A 19,072-nucleotide genomic window follows, 5' to 3' on the forward strand; every position below is an offset into this window, starting at 1 on the left:
TAAAATCAATTTTTTTTCTTGTACTTTATTATTTAGCTTGGAATAGTACAAGTGACGTTTTTTATTATTTAGCTTGACGTGATACTAGTGAAGTTTACATTGTACTTTATTATTGAGCTTGACGTGATACTAGTGAAGTTTACATTGTACTTTAGTATTTAGCTTGAAGTAGTACTAGTGAAGTTTACAATGTACTTTATTATTTAGCTTAACGTGGTACAGTGAAGTTTATAATATACTTTATTATTTAGCTTGACGTGGTACTAGTGAAGTTTACAATATACTTTATTATTCAGCTTGACGTGATACTAGTGAAGTTTACATTGTACTTTATTATTTAGCTTGAAGTAGTACTAAGTGAAGTTTATAATATACTTTATTATTTAGCTTGACGTGGTACTAGTGAAGTTTACAATATACTTTATTATTCAGCTTGACGTGATACTAGTGAAGTTTACATTGTACTTTATTATTTAGCTTGAAGTAGTACTAGTGAAGTTTACAATGTACTTTATTATTTAGCTTGACGTGATACTACTGAAGTTTACATTGTACTTTAGTATTTAGCTTGACGTGGTACTAGGAAGATTACATTGTACTTTATTATTTAGCTTGACGTGATACTAGTGAAGTTTACATTGTACTTTATTACTTAGCTTGGCGTGATACTAGTGAAGTTTACATTGTACTTTAGTATTTAGCTTGACGTGGTACTAGGAAGATTACATTGTACTTAATTATTTAGCTTGACATGGTACTAGTGATGTTTACATTGTACTTTAGTATTTGGCTTGGAGTAGTACTAGTGAAGTTTACATTGTACTTTATTATTTAGCTTGACGTGATACTAGTGAAGTTTTATACATTGTTCTTAATTATTTAGCTTGACATGGTACTAATGAAGTTTACATCATACTTGATTATTTAGCTTGACGTGATACTAGTGAAGTTTACATTGTACTTTATTATTTAGCTTGACGTGGTACTAGTGAAGTTTACATTATACTTTATTATTTAGCTTGACGTGGTACTAGGGAAGTTTACATTGTACTTAATTATTTAGCTTGACGTGGTACTAGTGAAGTTTACATTGTACTTTATTATTTAGCTTGAAGTAGTACTAGTGAAGTTTACAATGTACTTTATTATTTAGCTTGACGTGATACTAGTGAAGTTTACATTGTACTTTATTATTGAGCTTGACGTGGTACTAGTGAAGTTTACATTGTACTTTATTATTGAGCTTGACGTGGTACAGTGAAGTTTACATTGTACTTTATTATTGAGCTTGACTTGATACTAGTGAAGTTTACATTGTACTTTATTGTTTAGCTTGACGTGGTACTAGTGAAGTTTATTATGTACTTTATTATTTAGCTTGACGTGGTACAGTGAAGTTTATAATATACTTTATTATTTAGCTAGACGTGGTACTTCGTATCTTACAGTTCTAATGTATCTAAGCTTGTAGTTTTACTTTGTACTTTATAAGTTAATTAGCGTAGTACGTAAATGTATAGCTTCATATTTCTAGGAACCTATTTCTTTGTTATTTTCACATCGTCAATTTCTTTTTTATGGAGATGTTTTTTATAGCTTGAAAGATCAAAGGTTTACAACGACATCAGGTTGCAAAGATATAACAATTAGAAAATTAGTGATTGAGGTGAGTAATCATGGTTCCTTTGTACTTGACAGAAAAGTAATATGATCCATCCCTGGCATGACGTGAGTGATTTGAAAATATTAGATCTTGCAGTATTTTTCATGATACGCTTGTGCTTCACTTGTTGATTTCATGTTTCTTAAGTCTTATCTTTGTTTATTTATTTTATCAATTGAGCAAACCACGTAACTGCATCTTCACTCTTCAGGTTATGCAATATTTAATTTTATGCATAAATTATTGTTTATATTGTGAAGGCCTAGTAGTAAGCAAAGTAAAAATCTTTGTTCATTAATTCTAAAATTATTTTTTAGAAGAATTTCTTTGAGTTTTTTCAATTCTTAGAACTTAAAAACAAGCAAACAAAGGTTACGAAGGAACTAGCCAGATTTCCTAATCTCTATTTTGCAATCTGATTCTTGATATTTTAAAGATATAGGGATCGAATTATTAGAGTATGTGACAAGAACTCAGTTCTTTTGTACAGACATGAATTAATAATCTTCTCTCCCTTTCTAAGTTTTAAATCTTTTGATTTTAAACTGTTCTGCTTGATTTTTTTAAAGATGAAAAAGACAATATTATTGCAAGGTGTAATTATTTAAAAGTTAGTAAATAATGAATACATAAGTATAAAGGTTTGTATACAGTATGAATGTGCATGGTATGAACATTTAGAAGCACTTGCGGTGAACAATGGAGGGTCCGCACTCATCATACTCCTGCTTGGAGATCCACATCTGCTGGAAGGTGGAGAGGGAGGCCAGGATGGATCCTCCGATCCATACGGAGTACTTTCTCTCAGGGGGAGCGATGATCTTGATCTTGATGGTGGAGGGAGCCAGGGCGGTGATCTCCTTCTGCATTCTGTCAGCGATACCGGGGTACATGGTGGTTCCTCCAGACATGACGGTATTGGCGTACAGGTCCTTACGGATATCAACATCGCACTTCATGATAGAGTTGAAGGTGGTTTCGTGGATGCCGCAGGCCTCCATTCCAAGGAAGGAAGGCTGGAAGAGAGCCTCAGGGCACCTGAACCTCTCATTACCGATTGTGATGACCTGACCGTCGGGAAGCTCATAGGACTTCTCGAGGGAGGTGGAGGCAGCAGCGGTGGACATCTCCTGCTCGAAGTCAAGGGCGACATAGCACAATTTCTCTTTGATGTCCCTGACGATTTCTCTCTCGGCTGTGGTGGTGAAGGAGTATCCTCTCTCAGTCAGGATCTTCATGAGGTAGTTTGTCAGTTCACGACCAGCCAGATCCAGACGAAGAATGGCGTGGGGGAGAGCATAACCTTCATAGATAGGAACAGTGTGGGAAACACCATCTCCGGAATCCATGACGATACCGGTGGTACGACCGGACGCATAGAGGGAGAGGACGGCCTGGATGGCGACGTACATGGCGGGCATGTTGAAGGTCTCGAACATGATCTGGGTCATCTTCTCTCTGTTGGCCTTAGGGTTGAGGGGAGCCTCAGTCAGGAGGACGGGCTGCTCCTCTGGAGCAACACGGAGCTCGTTGTAGAAGGTGTGATGCCAGATCTTCTCCATATCATCCCAGTTGGTGATGATTCCGTGCTCAACGGGGTACTTCAGGGTGAGGATACCTCTCTTGCTCTGAGCTTCATCTCCAACATAGGCATCCTTCTGTCCCATACCGACCATGACACCCTGGTGACGGGGACGGCCGACAATGGAAGGGAAGACAGCTCTGGGAGCATCATCTCCGGCGAATCCAGCTTTGCACATGCCGGAGCCATTGTCAACAACAAGAGCAGCAACGTCCTCGTCACACATGGTGATTTAGTGTTCTTACAGGAGTCTGAGATTGGAGCTAGACTGAGCTAAACCTTGTCAGAGCAATCTTTTATAGACTATTGTTTATTATTGGATCTTTGCCATGTTACTCCTATATTTCCTTATATGGAGATAATATTGTGTTATGACCCAACCTGACCTGACCGCCTGGCTAGCCCTGCTAGCCATGCCGGCCAAAGTAAGTGGGGAAAACTATTATTCGAGGACAAGTATATTTAAACAATTTTCTGACACACAGTGTCACTGACGCTAAACTAACATCTATTTATATATATATATAAATAAGTAATCTCTGTTTATATGTCCGATCATAACTCATGAACCGCTTGACCAAACATGTTGATTGCGGAACTCAGTTAAACCATGGAAATGTGTTAAGTTTAGTTTTAAAGTTCTAAATGGAGTTGGGTGATAACTTACAGGGAAAACTTAGTTTCCAAACAAAGTATATCAAACGTTTATTTTATGTAAAAAAACGCCATAAAAAGGTTAGAAAAGCAGTTTTTTTATATAGTTATATTTTATTTTATTATAAAAAAATCAAAAAAAGGTTCAAAATCATTAAAAGATTAAAAATACTTATCAATAAGTGTATAAACGAAATATCCAAAAGAATGAATATAAAAATTGATAAATAATCTAAGATGACTATATAAAACTGGGAATTTTCGTTAAACATTTTCTTTCAAAAAATTGGAACTTTTTCTAAATTTTTTACACATTACAAAATGTTTTTTTTTTCTGACAGGTTATTTTTCAAAGAATACTGATATTATGAAATACATAAGTATCAAAGTCAGGAGGAATTGATGAAATCATTATTTACTATTTATATATGCATATACGATATGCACTTTCGGTGTGATTTGTTAAAAAGTATCAGCGTCTGATATAATTTGATTTACTTATAAGATTAGCATGTCATGTGATATAATTAATTAAAAAGGATTAGCGTTTAAAATTAATGGATTCATCAATAAGGATCAATGTGTTATATAATGGTATTTATTCATAAAGGATTTACGCGTATCATATGATAGGATTTATTACAAATAATCTATATATATATATATAAGTTGAAATCCCTGTTTGTTTGGATGTCTGATCAAAGCTGATAAACCCATAGACCGATTTGCTTCAAATTTTAATTAAGGAGCTTGGTTTTGAGATTTTAAGTTGAATGGGTCTACATTAATAAGGAAAAACAGCTAAAATTACAATTTACGACCAAGCGCGGGTAAACGGCAGGAGTAGCTTCGAGTACCCTGGGCAACACTGGGTTCTCAAGCTCCAGTGATATGATTAATGAATAATGATCAGCGTCTCATATGATATGATTTTGTAAACTTTGTTTTATCTCTGACAGTACACTGTCTTTGTATCTCCTTCCTGTATTTCTCCGGTATGTCTAGATCCCTGAAACATTAAGGAATTAGATTTTTTTAAAACATTTATTTCCTATTACTATAAAAAATTAAGAAGAGTTTCAGGATTAAAGTTAGGATTAAAGTTTGCATGTTTAAAAGTTATAATCTATATATAAATTTGGCTTGTCTGTCTGTTTGTCTCTTTGTCTGTTTGTCTGTCTGTTTGTTTGTATCCAATAAACGTCAAAACGGCTGAACCGATCGGGCCCAAATTTGTTGTGGGACATCACGTGACCACAGGGAAGGTTTATGAATGATAAAAATTAAAAAAATGTGTTTTAAAGGTTTTTAATTTTGTAAAAAAATTTTAATTCTTGAAAATCCGCGAATTTTTTTTTAAAAATCCGCAAAAATTTGTTCTTCTTTGTTTTAAAATGTAAACAAAAAGAACATATTCACAATTTAAATAGAAGATGGGCGCGAAGCGCCCTAAAAGCCTAGTAGTTTTAAATATTGGCTCAATAATTTGGCCCTTATTTAGTACTTCCACGTACAAAATCACAAACTAGCTAAGATTGTTTTAGAATTTCAGCTCTTGTTATATGGCTATTTCTTTTAGATGACTATGACTTATGAAAACAATGAAAAAATGTCTGAGAAAAAGTTATTCCTCATTGTAAATTAAATATTCAAAACTCCGTAGAAAATTACTAATTGAAAAGGGGTTTTAAAATAAAGTTTTCAAAAACACTGATATTATGAAAAGAAATCAATCAAAACTGGATTATCAGCTTATATCTAAAAAACCTAAGTTTTCGTTGATTGAAATATATATAAATATTAATAGAATAGAATTTAAATACTTACTGGAGCTCCTGAAATTTCCTCTCCTTAACTCTATCCACAATCTCCTTCTCCTCCTTCCTTCTTCTCTCCTCTTCATCCAACCTTCTCCTCTCCTCCTCCTTCTCTCTCATCCCTTCCATCTCCCTCATCTCCATCTGATGTTTGAGGCTGGTTTGATACAACTTTCTGGCAGTATACTTCTCCTCCTCCCTTCTCCTCTCCTGTTCTACCTCAGACTTCCACCTGAAGAAAACAAAACTCTGATTAATAATTACCAAGTTGCATTTCAGGAATCATTATCCCTAGAAGGTTAGCTTTGTTTGTCCATTAACATTTTAGCATTAATAATCTTTTTTTTTCTTTGTTTGGTAAAGTTTATTTAACATTGCATAGTTCTGTATCCAATAATATCTACTTAACATTGCATAGTTCTGTATCCAATATGATCTATTTAACATTGCATAGTTCTGTATCCAATATGATCTACTTAACATTGCATAGTTCTGTATCCAATATGATCTACTTAACATTGCATAGTTCTGTATCCATTATGATCTACTCAACATTGCATAGTTCTGTATCCAATATGATCTACTTAACATTGCATAGTTCTGTATCCAATATGATCTACTTAACATTCCATAACTCTGTGTCCAATATGATCTACTTAACATTGTATAGTTCTGTATCCAATATGATCTACTTAACATTCCATAACTCTGTGTCCAATATGATCTATTTAACATTCCATAGTTCTGTATCAAATATGATATATTTAGCATTGCATAGTTCTGTATCTAATATGACCAATTTAACATTGCATAGCTCTGTATCTAATATGATCTATTTAACATTGCATAGTTCTGTATCCAATATGATCTATTTAACATTGCATAGTTCTGTATCCAATATGATCTACTTAACATTGCATAGTTCTGTATCTAATATGATCTATTTAAGATTGCATAGTTCTGTATCCAATATGATCTATCTAATCTTGCATGGTTCAGTATTCAATGTATGATTTATACAACCTTGCATGGTTCTGTATCCAATATATGATTTATCCAACCTTGCATGGTTCTGTATCCAATATATGATTTATCCAACCTTGCATGGTTCTGTACCCAATATATGATTTATACAACCTTGCATGGTTCTGTATCTAATATATGATTTATCCAACATTGCATGGTTATGTATCCAATATGATCTATCTAACCTTGCATGGTTCTGTATCCAATATTATCTACCAAACCTTGCATGGTTCTGTATCCAATATGATCTGTCTAACCTTGCATGGTTCAGTATCCAATATAATCTATCTAACCTTGCATGGTGCTGTGTCCTATATGATCTATCTAACCTTGCATGGTTCTGTATCCAATATGATCTATCTAACCTTGCATGGTTCTGTATCCAATATAATCTATCTGACCTTGCATGGTTCTGTATCCAATATAATCTATCTAACCTTGCATGGTTCTGTATCCAATATAATCTATCTAACCTTGCATGGTTCTGTATCCAATATTATCTATCTGACCTTGCATGGTTCTGTATCCAACATAATCTATCTAACCTTGCATGGTTCTGTATCCAATATAATCTATCTAACCTTGCATGGTTCTGTTTCCAATATGATCTATTTAACATTGCATGGTTCTGTATCCAAAATGATCTATCTAACCTTGCATGGTTCTGTATCCAATATAATCTATTTAACATTGCATAGTTCTGTATCCAATATGATCTATCTAACCTTGCATGGTTCTATATCCAATATGATCTATCTAACCTTGCATGGTTCTGTATCCAATATGATCTATCTAACCTTGCATGGTTCTGTATCCAATATTATCTATCTGACCTTGCATGGTTTTGTATCCAATATTATCTATCTAACCTTGCATGGTTCTGTATCCAATATGATCCATCTAACCTAGCATAGTTCTGTATCCTATATTATCTATCTAACCTTGCATGGTTCTGTGTCCAATATGATTTCTCCTGGTCCTGGGCTTCCATTTCTTTTCTCCGTCTTATTTCTAACTGCTCCCTTCTAGTCTCTTCGATCTAAATGAAAAGGAACTGATTCTTTGCAACCTGATTATGTTAATCTTTGATGATTTAAACTTTGCAACCTGATTATGTTAATCTTTGATAATTTAAACTTTGCAACCTGATTATGTTAATCTTCGATAATTTAAACTTTGCAACCTGATTATGTTAATCTTGCAGAATTCATTGTTTGAAATATCAAAGACATGCGACATCAGATTGGATACAGTAGTCCCCATAATAATGAGAGATACAACTAAACGTCAATATATATAGTCGGTTATTTTGTTGTTGGAATAACAGGTTTTACAAGTCAACCATATACGAGGCATATTTCCCTGATGCATCATTCATCTCATCTTATTTTTATTCTTTATACCTGATTAATTCTCTCTCTCCTGGTTCTCTCAGCATTTATTTGGTTTTCTCTCCACACCCTCTCCTTCTCTTCTCTCTGTCGAGCTAACCGAACCTCCTCCGCCCGGGATAGAAGACTTTTCTAAATAGAAAATCAAATAAATTACGGAGGATTCTATTCACCTTTACCATACTTATTCGGCGTGTTTTTTTTCTTGTTTTTTTTGGGGGGGTGTTCAAAAAAACACAAGACGGTTCAAGAGAATGGGCCCAAAGGAATTAAGTCTTTGTCACAAACTCTGATTTTTTTTTTGCAACCTTAGATATTTCCAAGATTTTTCTAAGATTAAATAATCAAAGTTTGAAATATTAAAGGTTTAAACTATCGAGTGGCTAAGATAAAGGGATTAGAAAAAGAGAAATTTTTTTTAAAATATGGAAAAATTGCCAGAAAAAAATTAACAATTCTAGCGAATTTCAATTCTTCAGATTGAATTTTAAAGGGCACGTTCAATAATAAAACGTTTCGTAAATTCTTCTAGAGGAGTTTAAAGTTGTTTTTGTAAATCTAGATTTATGCATTCTTAACATAAACCCGTTCATCTCTACAGATTTTAAGATTTATCTCGTGGCTTTTATTTCTTTTGAATTTATGAATAATTTTAGATTTTGCAACCTCATTCTTGCATTTTTGCTAATAAAGAATCCATAACATGATATTCGCACGTCAGACTAATGCAAACAAAAACAAGGACTGTCAGAAACAAAATCACTCATTTAATCTATAAGCAATCTTCAACTATTAATGATGTATCTAAGTATTTATTTGCAGGGGCGGATACAGGGGTGACCCATTGGAGCGACCGCTCACCCCTGGAAATATTCTCACCCCTGAAGCTAAATTGCTTACCCCTTCAGGGTGTAGCTTTGGGGATGAGCTACGTAAAATTGCGATAAAATTCTGAAATTCCAAAATTCAAATAGTTAAATACATTATACTTAGTCGACAATAAAAGACTGAAGATTATTTAGTAGTTTTATGTTTAGTTTGAATTTCGCGTTCAATTCGGTATTGCACATTGAAAGCTATGGCTTTATACAATTAGATGTATATGCGATATCACGTGATAATATTGTGATTGTAAGTCCATACAGCTAAAAAAATATTAGAAAAATGTAACACAGAAAACGGTTAAATTTTGAGCTAGTAAAATCTTGCTTACCTTCCAATGGTGTGAGCAAGAAATTTTTCGGGACGAGTAGGAAAAACTATTTTTTTTGCGCTACGCGCGTAAATAACTCGATTACCCCTGATACAGTCCTTTATATATCCGCCCCTGTTTACATACGCAGTGTTTTAGTTTGATGGTTTGCTTATGGTCCTGCCAATCAACGTCTAAGTGGCGGAACTGACATGGTCCAACATTTGTGGGGGGGGGGGGGGGTAAAAATACCCCAGAGGGAATTGAGGGTCAGAGGGGTTTACAGATTTACACACAGGTTAGGATTCAATATTAACCTTTGGGAAAAGAAGAAAGTATTAAACCAGTTATTGGAAAGACAGTTTATTGTTTCCGGTAATGTCCTAGTTGGTTCGGGGGTGGATAAAGGGGCGAACAAACTCAGAATTTTCTCTTTATTAAGTATTACTTGAAATCACGTTGGTTATTCCGTTAAAAATTCAAATTTTTAATCTACAAACCTCTTTCTCCTGGGTTTGAGACATTCTCATAATCTCCCGTTCTCGTTTAAACTTGACTTCTCTCTCAGCCCTTTCTCTCTCCTCCTCCGCCTCTCTCCGCCTTGTCTCTAGTTCGTGGATCTTAAATAAAAGAAAATATCGTTGATATTTAGAGTAGGTGAAACAACTTAAAATAACCCAGAAAAAAGTTCTAAAGTTTATATTCGTAATATTGTACTATAACGATCAAATTAGTTCATGCTACGATGAAAAATATCAACAATTTATATTTTTCCCCTCTCTATGCACCCCGTCATCTAATTAAACCTAAGAACTAGATTTGATTTCCATCTAAAGGGACTGTAACCATAATTTCAAGTGACCTTTCTTTATAAGAGGTCCATCCCCGATTCACAACGGTTTCCTTAAACTAATCATCGAGATCAGAGACCCCAGTGTATATATCTCTTAAATGCTGTGTAAAAAGCCGTAATATTAGAGTGTACGCTATAGCGTACTGTGTGAACTAAACTCAAATGTCGTCACATTTATTCTGGTAAAATCTATAATATTCTATATCCAACGCGGTTTTCAATGATTGGAGTAATTTGCCACTTCTAGAAAGTAAATATTAATATCCCTTAAATATTAAACAGCCTGCAAACAAAGTGTTCAACAATTACAAGTGTTTCTGCAGATTAATCAGGAAAAGTCTGTCATCCTTGATCAGACAAAGGTTTAGAAGAGTACCGCTTGAAATAAGGAATGCTTTTCTTACAAACTGCATTTTCAAATGTAAATTAAATTAATCCAAGTTAATAAATGGGATCCAAAAACGAGAGTGGTTGGAAATAAATTTTCTAAGAACAAAGTAAAATGGATAATTTAAAGCTACATTATGCATATTTCTCTCACACATTTAACATTAATCTTTTCAATGCAAAATTCAAATCCACTTATGTATGCATATGTATAGGGTTATCCACAAAGAATGAGACTTCAGTGACGACTGTACGGATTTTACACTGTCTATTTCCGTATTTATGATGCGCTGCTTCTGTAACCATGTTTCTTTTATGCCAACTCATTAAATAAGCCATTAAAAGACTATATTTCAGACAGCGGATTTAATTCAACCTTGGGATCGTCATATTTCTAAAGTTTTAAGTCGTTTTTACAGTCTCATCCTTTATGAATAACCCTGTATTTTGTTAGAAATCTTTTAAAATTAAAGAATAATATTGAATGAACTAAGTAACTAAACGAGGAAAATGAAAAAGTTAATAACATCTTTTTCTCTTTTCATCCAACATATTAATTTCATATTTTCAGTCCTGTGTATAATCCTAACAAATCTCCGTTCATTCATATTTGAGCATTGAACTATGATAGAAACCTGGTATCTACTTATTTTCTGCACTTTGATTTCATATCTTTGAGATTTTGTTTTGCTAAGTTTTTTTCTCTCTGTCTGCTTTTTCATTGTTTATTTTGTGAAGCAGTTTTGCACTTTTTTCTTAGCCCCCCCCCCCTTCTCCTTTTGGTGCATTGTCTATCTCATTTACCGACAGCTATCCAGGAAATGTCATTTTTTCATCAGTTTATAAAATTTATGGAAGCACCGCGCCGCGCCGGGGCAAATTTTAACTTAGATAACTCGATTCTTCAAATGCATGATGAAAGATAAATTTCATCTAACAAAATTTGACGAATGATATAACCAAGTTAAATTTGGCTCCGGTGCTCCAACAAACTTAGATAGATGAAAATTTGACATTTCTTAAATCCCCCCCCCACCCCAACATTCTCAAATTTCCTAAGAGGCAAAATTCCAAATGCATATTTTCCCAAATGTTTTTGACGTAAGATTCGGGATTCAATCTCTATCTTACGCTAACAAAAACCAACCTTAAACAAACCAAACCCAAACCCAAAACCTACCTTACCAAACCCAATATAAGTCTAACCAATCCCAAACCTGACCTTAAAAAACCAAATCTTACCCTAGCCAAACTAGCCTTATCCTAACCAAACCCAACCCTAAATTATCCTAATCCAAAATTAACCTTCCCAACCCAACCTTATCCTAACCAAACCCATCCTTATCCTAACAAACCATTACTTAAACATATCAAACCTAGCCTTATCCTGACTAAAGCCAACTTTAACCGTATCAGACCAACTTTTATCCTAACCAAACCCAAATTATCTTTAAAAAACCCAACTTACCTTAACCAAACCTTACCCTAAACAAACCAAATCCATCCCTGACCAAAGACAACCCTATACTAGTCAAACCCAACCTTATCCTAACCAAACCCAACCTCAATCTAACCAAAACTAGCTTGATCATAATCAAAACCAACCTTAACCAAACCAAACCCAATTTTATCCTTACCCAACCCAGCCTTATCCTTACCAAACACAACCTCATCTTAACCAAACACAATCTTAACCTAACAAAACCCAATCTTATTCTAACAAAACCCAATCTAATTCTTACCAAACCGAACCTTATTATAACCAAACCCAATCTTAACATAACCAAACCTTATCTTAAACAAACCAAACACAATCTTATCCTAACCAAATACAACCTTATCCTAATCAAACCCAGTCTTATGCCAACCAAACCCAGCCTTATCTTAACCAACCCCAATTTTATCCTAACCTAATCCAATCTTATCCTAACCAAACCCAACCTTAACCTTACCAAACCCAATTTTATCCTTACCAAACAAACTTAAGTTAGGAAAAATTGAAAATGTATTCTCCTCGATTTTAAGGTGAACTTTGAGATTTCTCTTGAAAACCAAATCTTTTCTCAACCTCCCTTTTAACATTTTATCTTGTTGTTGGTATGAAAAAAATCCCCCTGAGCCTCTTACCTACTCTTGTATAGAAAAGTACCAATTAAGGTCATAAACTGAAAATCACTAAATCTCGAAAGTACTGTAAAACTTAGTTTTATTCTTGCGATATTATAGAATAGCTTTTATATTTGCATAATCCATTCCCCCCCCCCCCCAACTTTTGTTTATATGCTTAGAGGTTTCCCCAGGGAGCATTTTCCCCCCCCCCCTCCCCCCCATACATCCACCATAGCTTTTCCATCTTCGGTCTCAAGTTTTTCCATTCCAACATGTCCCGTTCATTTTTATTCTCAACATTCTTCAACACTCTTAATCTTGTCTCAAAGGACTTACAGTGTTTATATACTCTAATTTTAGAGTCTCCTGTAATATTTGAAATATAATGATAGTTCTAGAGAAAAATCTAAAATACCAATTTTTTCATCTCTGTACAAAGTAGCTTGGTTGTTTATATTTTTTTAGGCTTTTTAATGTTACAGTAATATCTGGGAAGTTAAACAAAGTACAAAGGAATTGAGTTTTTGCCACAAAATCATATTTTCTAATCTCTATATGTATGCAATCTAATTGTGTAAACCTTTCATATTTTAAACTTAGGTTATTTTATCTGACAGAATTAATAGTTTGAAATATCTAAGGTCTACGACAATGGGTTGCATAGACAGAGATGAGAATATCAGAATTTGTGGCAAAGACTCCATTCCTTTGTTTATTCCTGACATTACTTTTTCTGATGCTATGACACTTTTTGAGCCTGGGAAGAATGAACCAAAAATGCTTGTTTCCGATTCGTTTTCTCTGCCTTTGCTCGAAAGATTAAGTTTTGGCATTGTTTGATAAAAACAAACTTTTACACAATACAGTTTTATAATGTTTTAACGCTATTAAAATTAAAATTAAAATTAAAAATTTAAAATTTTCAAAAGGGTCAACGTGATGAGCCCAAATGCGTGATTTTTTGCATTAAAATTATGCACTTTTTTAACCCGTTAAAAACTTTGCTGCACTTAACTCTGCAAAGTGGGTTTTTAAATCCTTAAAATTCCTTCATCTGATATCCATGAAGTTTATCAATATAAAATACGAAAACCTGAATTCATTCAAACCAAAACAAATGTCTAACTGTAAACTGAGCACATACTTGTAAAACTTTAAAAAATGTCAACATTTCTAAATATTTATTCAATCCTTTTTAGCTATAAAATCTAAATTGTTATTTGTTAAGGAACAGATTACTATATATCCCTATAAATTTGCAACCTGATTGTTCAAATCATCAATTCCTTTGATCTAATTCGCACTATGAATAAACGGACACGAAATAATCAGAATTTTACTATATTTCAACCCTAAAGAAGTTTATTGAAAGAAACTGGTGAAAGGAATGGAGTCTTTGCCACAATTTAAAAATTTTTGATTTGCAACTTAATGGTGTAAACCTTTGATATTTCAAACAAATTATAATTTATATTTTGGCATCAACTCACTTTCTAATACCTATATCTTTGCACCTGATGGTGATTCACTTTGATATTGTCAAACTTATATTATTTAGTAACACAGAATGCATTTCTTTTTCTGTGGTTTTGACAACTGTGTTTGGGTTTCTCCTTGTGATTCTAATGGATTCTGAGTAGATGGATTGTTCTTTCCAAAGTTTGGTTCTATTACAGTGTATATACCCTGAGTGGTGTGAACTAATCTTGGAATGAATGAACCGTGAATGCAAGGTCTGGTTGAGTAACGTTCTATATCTTGCTTTAAGATAGACCCAAACCTTTCAGAGCTTTTTATAATATTTTGGAAAATAATGATCTCTCAATAATATATTTAGGTCTCTTGGGTACCGGGAGTTCAGATCTCAATCTACGCCTGATCTATGAAGTACCTGGAGTAAATTTATTTATCTACTCCTGATCTAGGTAGTACCTTGAGTAATTATCTTTATCTACTCCTGATCTATGGAGTACCTGAAGAATATATCTCTATCTACTTCTGAAATATGAAGTACCTGGAGTATATATCTCTATATGATCTATGGAGTACCTGGAGTATGTACATATATATATCTCTAAATGATCCATGTAGTTCCTGGGGTATATATCACTGTATGATCTATGGAGTACCTTGTAGAATGCATCTCTATATGATCTATGGAGTACCTGAAGTATGTATATATCTCTAAATTATCCATGGAGTACCTGGGGTATATATCTCTAAATGATCTATGGAATACCTGGATTATATATATATATATCTAAATGATCCATGGAGTACCTGGGGTATATATCTCTAAATGATCTATGGAGTACCTGGAGTATATATATATCTCTAAATGATCCATGGAGTGCCTGGGGTATATATCTCTGTATGATCTATGGAGTACCTGGGGTATATATCTCTAAATGATCCATGGAGTACCTGGGGTATATATCTCTATATGATCTATGGAGTACCTGGAGTATGTACATATATATATATATATAAATGATCCATGTAGTTCCTGGGGTATATATCTCTGTATGATCTATGGAGTACCTTGTAGTATGCATCTCTATATGATCTATGGAGTTCCTGAAGTATGTATATATCTTTAAATTATCCATGGAGTACCTGGGGTATATATCTCTGTATGATCTATGGAGTACCTGGAGTATATATATATTTCTAAATGATCCATGGAGTACCTGGGGTATATATCTCTAAATGATCTATGGAGTACCTGGAGTATATATATATCTCTATCTACTTCTGAAATATGAAGTACCTGGGGTATATATCTCTGTATGATCTATGGAGTACCTTGTAGTATGCATCTCTATATGATCTATGGAGTACCTGAAGTATGTATATATCTCTAAATGATCCATGGAGTACCTGGGGCATATATCTCTAAATGATCTATAAAATTAATACCTGCTCCTGATGTATCCTCTCCTTCTCCTGTTCTAATCTCTGTCTCCTATTTAGCTCCTGCTGCTCTTGTTTAAACTGATCCTGTATTGCGAGCTTCTTAGCATATTGTTTCTCTCTAAAACATCCACATTTAATAAATTAAGAACATATAAAATAATTATAAAAAGTACATATATCAAACATCTAAAAATTCAACAAAAGAATTTATACAATGTTGCCTTGCACAATTATTCAGTGATTATTGCCGCTGAACAATAGATTGCGTACTGGAATCGATCATTAAAACAGATAATTTGCTTAATAAACAGCAATATGAAAATTCATTCATTGTTTTCTTTTATATGGAATATATTGAAGAAAACCAAATCTGCATTGGCCTGAATCCTTTTAAAGTTATCTTACATGTTAAAAATTTTTTAATGCTACAAAATTCACTTAACAAAGAAAATGAAGAGGTTTTAGTAAAGGATAAATTTTAGTATAGGAGTATTTTTTAGTGTTTTTCAAAATTAAGTTTACTTTTTGTTTGAATCAAATATGTCCTGGCGTCCTGATCTTATTTGACGGAAAAATCTTCAATATTTTTTCCACACAATACCTTTCCCCACTTATCCTGTATCTCGGTGTTTAATTGACTGAACTCAAACATTAAAAACGATTTAAAATTTTCAAAAAATATCTATTTTTATTCATGATCTACTTTTAGAAATCTTGGTCAAGTCAATATTTGGTGATTATACGTCAATTGTTGATAATTTTCACAGATTATTACAGATAGGACATGGAGATCGTCTTTGTTCCCCGATACAAAGAGGTTTGTATTGCCAAAGATTATTATGAATACAACTTACCAAAAGAAACACAAAGTGTAACTATCTCATTCGAAATTCTTCCCAGTTTATCATTGCAACCTTCCCAGTTTATCATTACGACCTATCATTCCGACCTTCCCAGTTTATCATTACAACCTTCCCAGTTTAACATTGCGACCTTCCCAGTTTATCATTGCAACCTTCCCAGTTTATCATTGCGACCTTCCTAGTTTATCATTGCAACCTTCCCAGATTATCATTGCGACCTTCCCAGTTTATCATTGCGACTTCTCTTAAACCTGGTCGTACTTCAAGATTGCATATATTATTCATATATTATTGTTACTTTACATGTAGTTTTCCCTGAAATATAACCCTACTTTTAAATTCGTGTATAGTTACTTTAAATTTAGCCGTATTTCTGAATACGTACATATATAGCTCCTTCAAATGTAGCTGTACTGCTAAAGGAATTGAGTCTTTGCCACAAACTCTGATTTTCTGTCCCTATATCTTTGGATTCCAACGTTGTAAACCTTTGACATTTCAAACTATGACTTTTGTTAGATCAAATAATATAAGTTTAAAATATCAAAGGTTTACGGCATTGGGTTCCAAAAATATTGGGATTAGAAAATCAGAGTTTGTGGCAAAGACTCAATTCCTTTGTATATTATTCCATTAGATCTAATCTTAATATTCTAATTTCGTAACTTGTTCCTTTGAATCTAACCGTACTTCTAAATTTATATCTAGTCATGCATTTAAATTTGTGTATTTTCCCTTTACATCTAGCCTTGCTTATGCATCGTAAACTTTTCCTTTAAATTTAGATTCTAAATTCGTACACTTCTCCTTTAAATCTAGATTCTAAATTCGTATACTTTTCCTTTAAATCTAGATTCTAAATTCGTATACTTTTCCTTTAAATCTAGATTCTAAATTCGTATACTTTTCCTTTAAATCTAGATTCTAAATTGGTATACTTTTCCTTTAAATCTAGATTCTAAATTCGTACACTTTTCCTTTAAATTTATATTCTAAATTCGTATACTTTTCCTTTAAATTTAGATTCTAAATTTGCACACTTTTCCTTTAAATCTAGATTCTAAATTCGTACACTTTTCCTATAAATCTAGATTCTAAATTCGTACACTTTTCATTTAGATTTAGATTCTAAATTCGTATACTTTTCCTTTAATTCTTGATTCTAAATTAGTACACTTTTCCTTTAAATCTAGATTCTAAATTCGTATACTTTTCATTTACATCTAGATTCTAAATTCGTACACTTTTCCTTTAAATCTAGGTTCTAAATTAGTACACTTCTCCTTTGAATATGTAACCTGGTTATTCTATCCTCTTCTCTGGCCGCTTCTTCTTCTTTTCTTCTTAATTCAGACTCATACTCCTGAATTATCACCATTTAACGGATACGCTTAAAGTAACTGATATTTTGCCTTAATTATCCCTATGTCTTTAAAACCCCGTGTCAAAACCCTTTGCTATTTCAAACTATGAATTCTGTTAGATCAAATAGTCGAAGTTTGAAACATCAAAGGTCTACACCATCAGGTTGAAAAGATATAGGAATTTGAACCCAAAAGCTCAATTCTTTAATTTTTAATAAAAGTAACTTAAATGTTCAAATTACAAAAAATATTATTATATATGAAAATCAGTTAATTGAAAAGATAAACATGCAAAGAGAAAGTAACTTATTACTTTTCTCTAACTCTGATTTTCTAATCCTGATGCTAGTCTAGTCTAGTCTAGTCTAGTCTAGTCTAGTCTAGTCTAGTCTAGTCTAGTCTAGTCTAGTCTAGTCTAGTCTAGTCTAGTCTATCCTAGTCTAGTCTAGTCTAGTCTAGTCTAGTCTAGTCTTGTCTAGTCTAGTCTAGTCTAGTCTAGTCTAGTCTAGTCTAGTCTAGTCTAGTCTAGTTTAGTCTAATCTAGTCTAGTCTAATATAGTCTAATCTAGCCTAGTCTAGTCTGGTCTAGTCTAGTCTAGTCTAGTCTAGTCTAGTCTAATCTAGTATAGTAATCTAGTCTAGTCTTGTCCAATCTAGTCTAGTCTAATCTAGTCTAATCTAGTCTAGTCTAGTCAAATCTCATGTTTATTGGAATTTTCTTTTTAGAAATGTTTATGAATTTGCATAATGCAAGGTTCCATAAAAACCTTGTTTTACAGTTTCTAAAAATGTTAAATGTTTTTTTCCCGTCACAATAGTTTTCAGTGTTCCAATATTCCAATTGAAATACCATTTGAAAAGTAAAAATAAATCATAAAACTTGTAATATCTGTCAGAACTACAAATATATTTAAACTTTTTTACAGTCACGACACAGAGTTTAAAGGTTCTTTCTCCTCCTTTCATTCCCCTTCCCTTCCCTCCTATACATTCCCTTCATACCCCAAATGTAGCTGTACTGCTAAAGGAATTGAGTCTTTGCCACAATTTAAAAATTATTGATTTGCTGCACTTTGATTTCATATCTTTGAGATTTTGTTTTGCTAAGTTTTTTTCTCTCTGTCTGCTTTTTCATTGTTTATTTTGTGAAGCAGTTTTGCACTTTTTTCTTAGCCCCTTCCCCCTTCTCCTTTTGGTGCATTGTCTATCTCATTTACCGAATCATCTTTACCCTTCATCCCCACCCTTACCCTCT

General features: G+C 33.3%; 2 protein-coding genes across 3 annotated transcripts in view; both read right to left on the reverse strand.

Annotated features, from left to right (window-relative positions):
* Positions 1-2,337: 2,337 nt before the first annotated feature.
* On the reverse strand, positions 2,338-3,522 carry LOC111695310 (actin-5C). The gene has a single exon (XM_023464585.1). The coding sequence runs from the start codon at positions 3,469-3,471 to the stop codon at positions 2,341-2,343; it is 1,131 nt and encodes a 376-aa protein (XP_023320353.1). The 5' UTR covers positions 3,472-3,522; the 3' UTR covers positions 2,338-2,340.
* Positions 3,523-4,315: 793 nt separating this feature from the next.
* The window catches only part of LOC111695343 (trichohyalin), a 34,501-nt gene continuing 19,744 nt past the window's right edge, over positions 4,316-19,072 (reverse strand). The window contains exons 12-18 of one of the 2 annotated variants that reach the window (XM_023464648.1): positions 17,752-17,816; positions 15,594-15,708; positions 9,826-9,945; positions 8,146-8,265; positions 7,684-7,781; positions 5,727-5,948; positions 4,316-4,908 (exon numbers count right to left, since the gene is read on the reverse strand). In XM_023464648.1, the coding sequence (XP_023320416.1) occupies positions 4,809-4,908; positions 5,727-5,948; positions 7,684-7,781; positions 8,146-8,265; positions 9,826-9,945; positions 15,594-15,708; positions 17,752-17,816 (840 nt within the window). In that variant the 3' untranslated portion in view covers positions 4,316-4,808. The remainder of the gene's footprint in view (positions 4,909-5,726; positions 5,949-7,683; positions 7,782-8,145; positions 8,266-9,825; positions 9,946-15,593; positions 15,709-17,751; positions 17,817-19,072) is intronic. The other variant, XM_023464639.1, reaches the window with a different exon arrangement.

Source organism: Eurytemora carolleeae, unplaced genomic scaffold (assembly GCF_000591075.1).
Source record: "Eurytemora carolleeae unplaced genomic scaffold, Eaff_2.0 scaffold43, whole genome shotgun sequence".
Taxonomy (NCBI): domain Eukaryota; kingdom Metazoa; phylum Arthropoda; class Copepoda; order Calanoida; family Temoridae; genus Eurytemora; species Eurytemora carolleeae.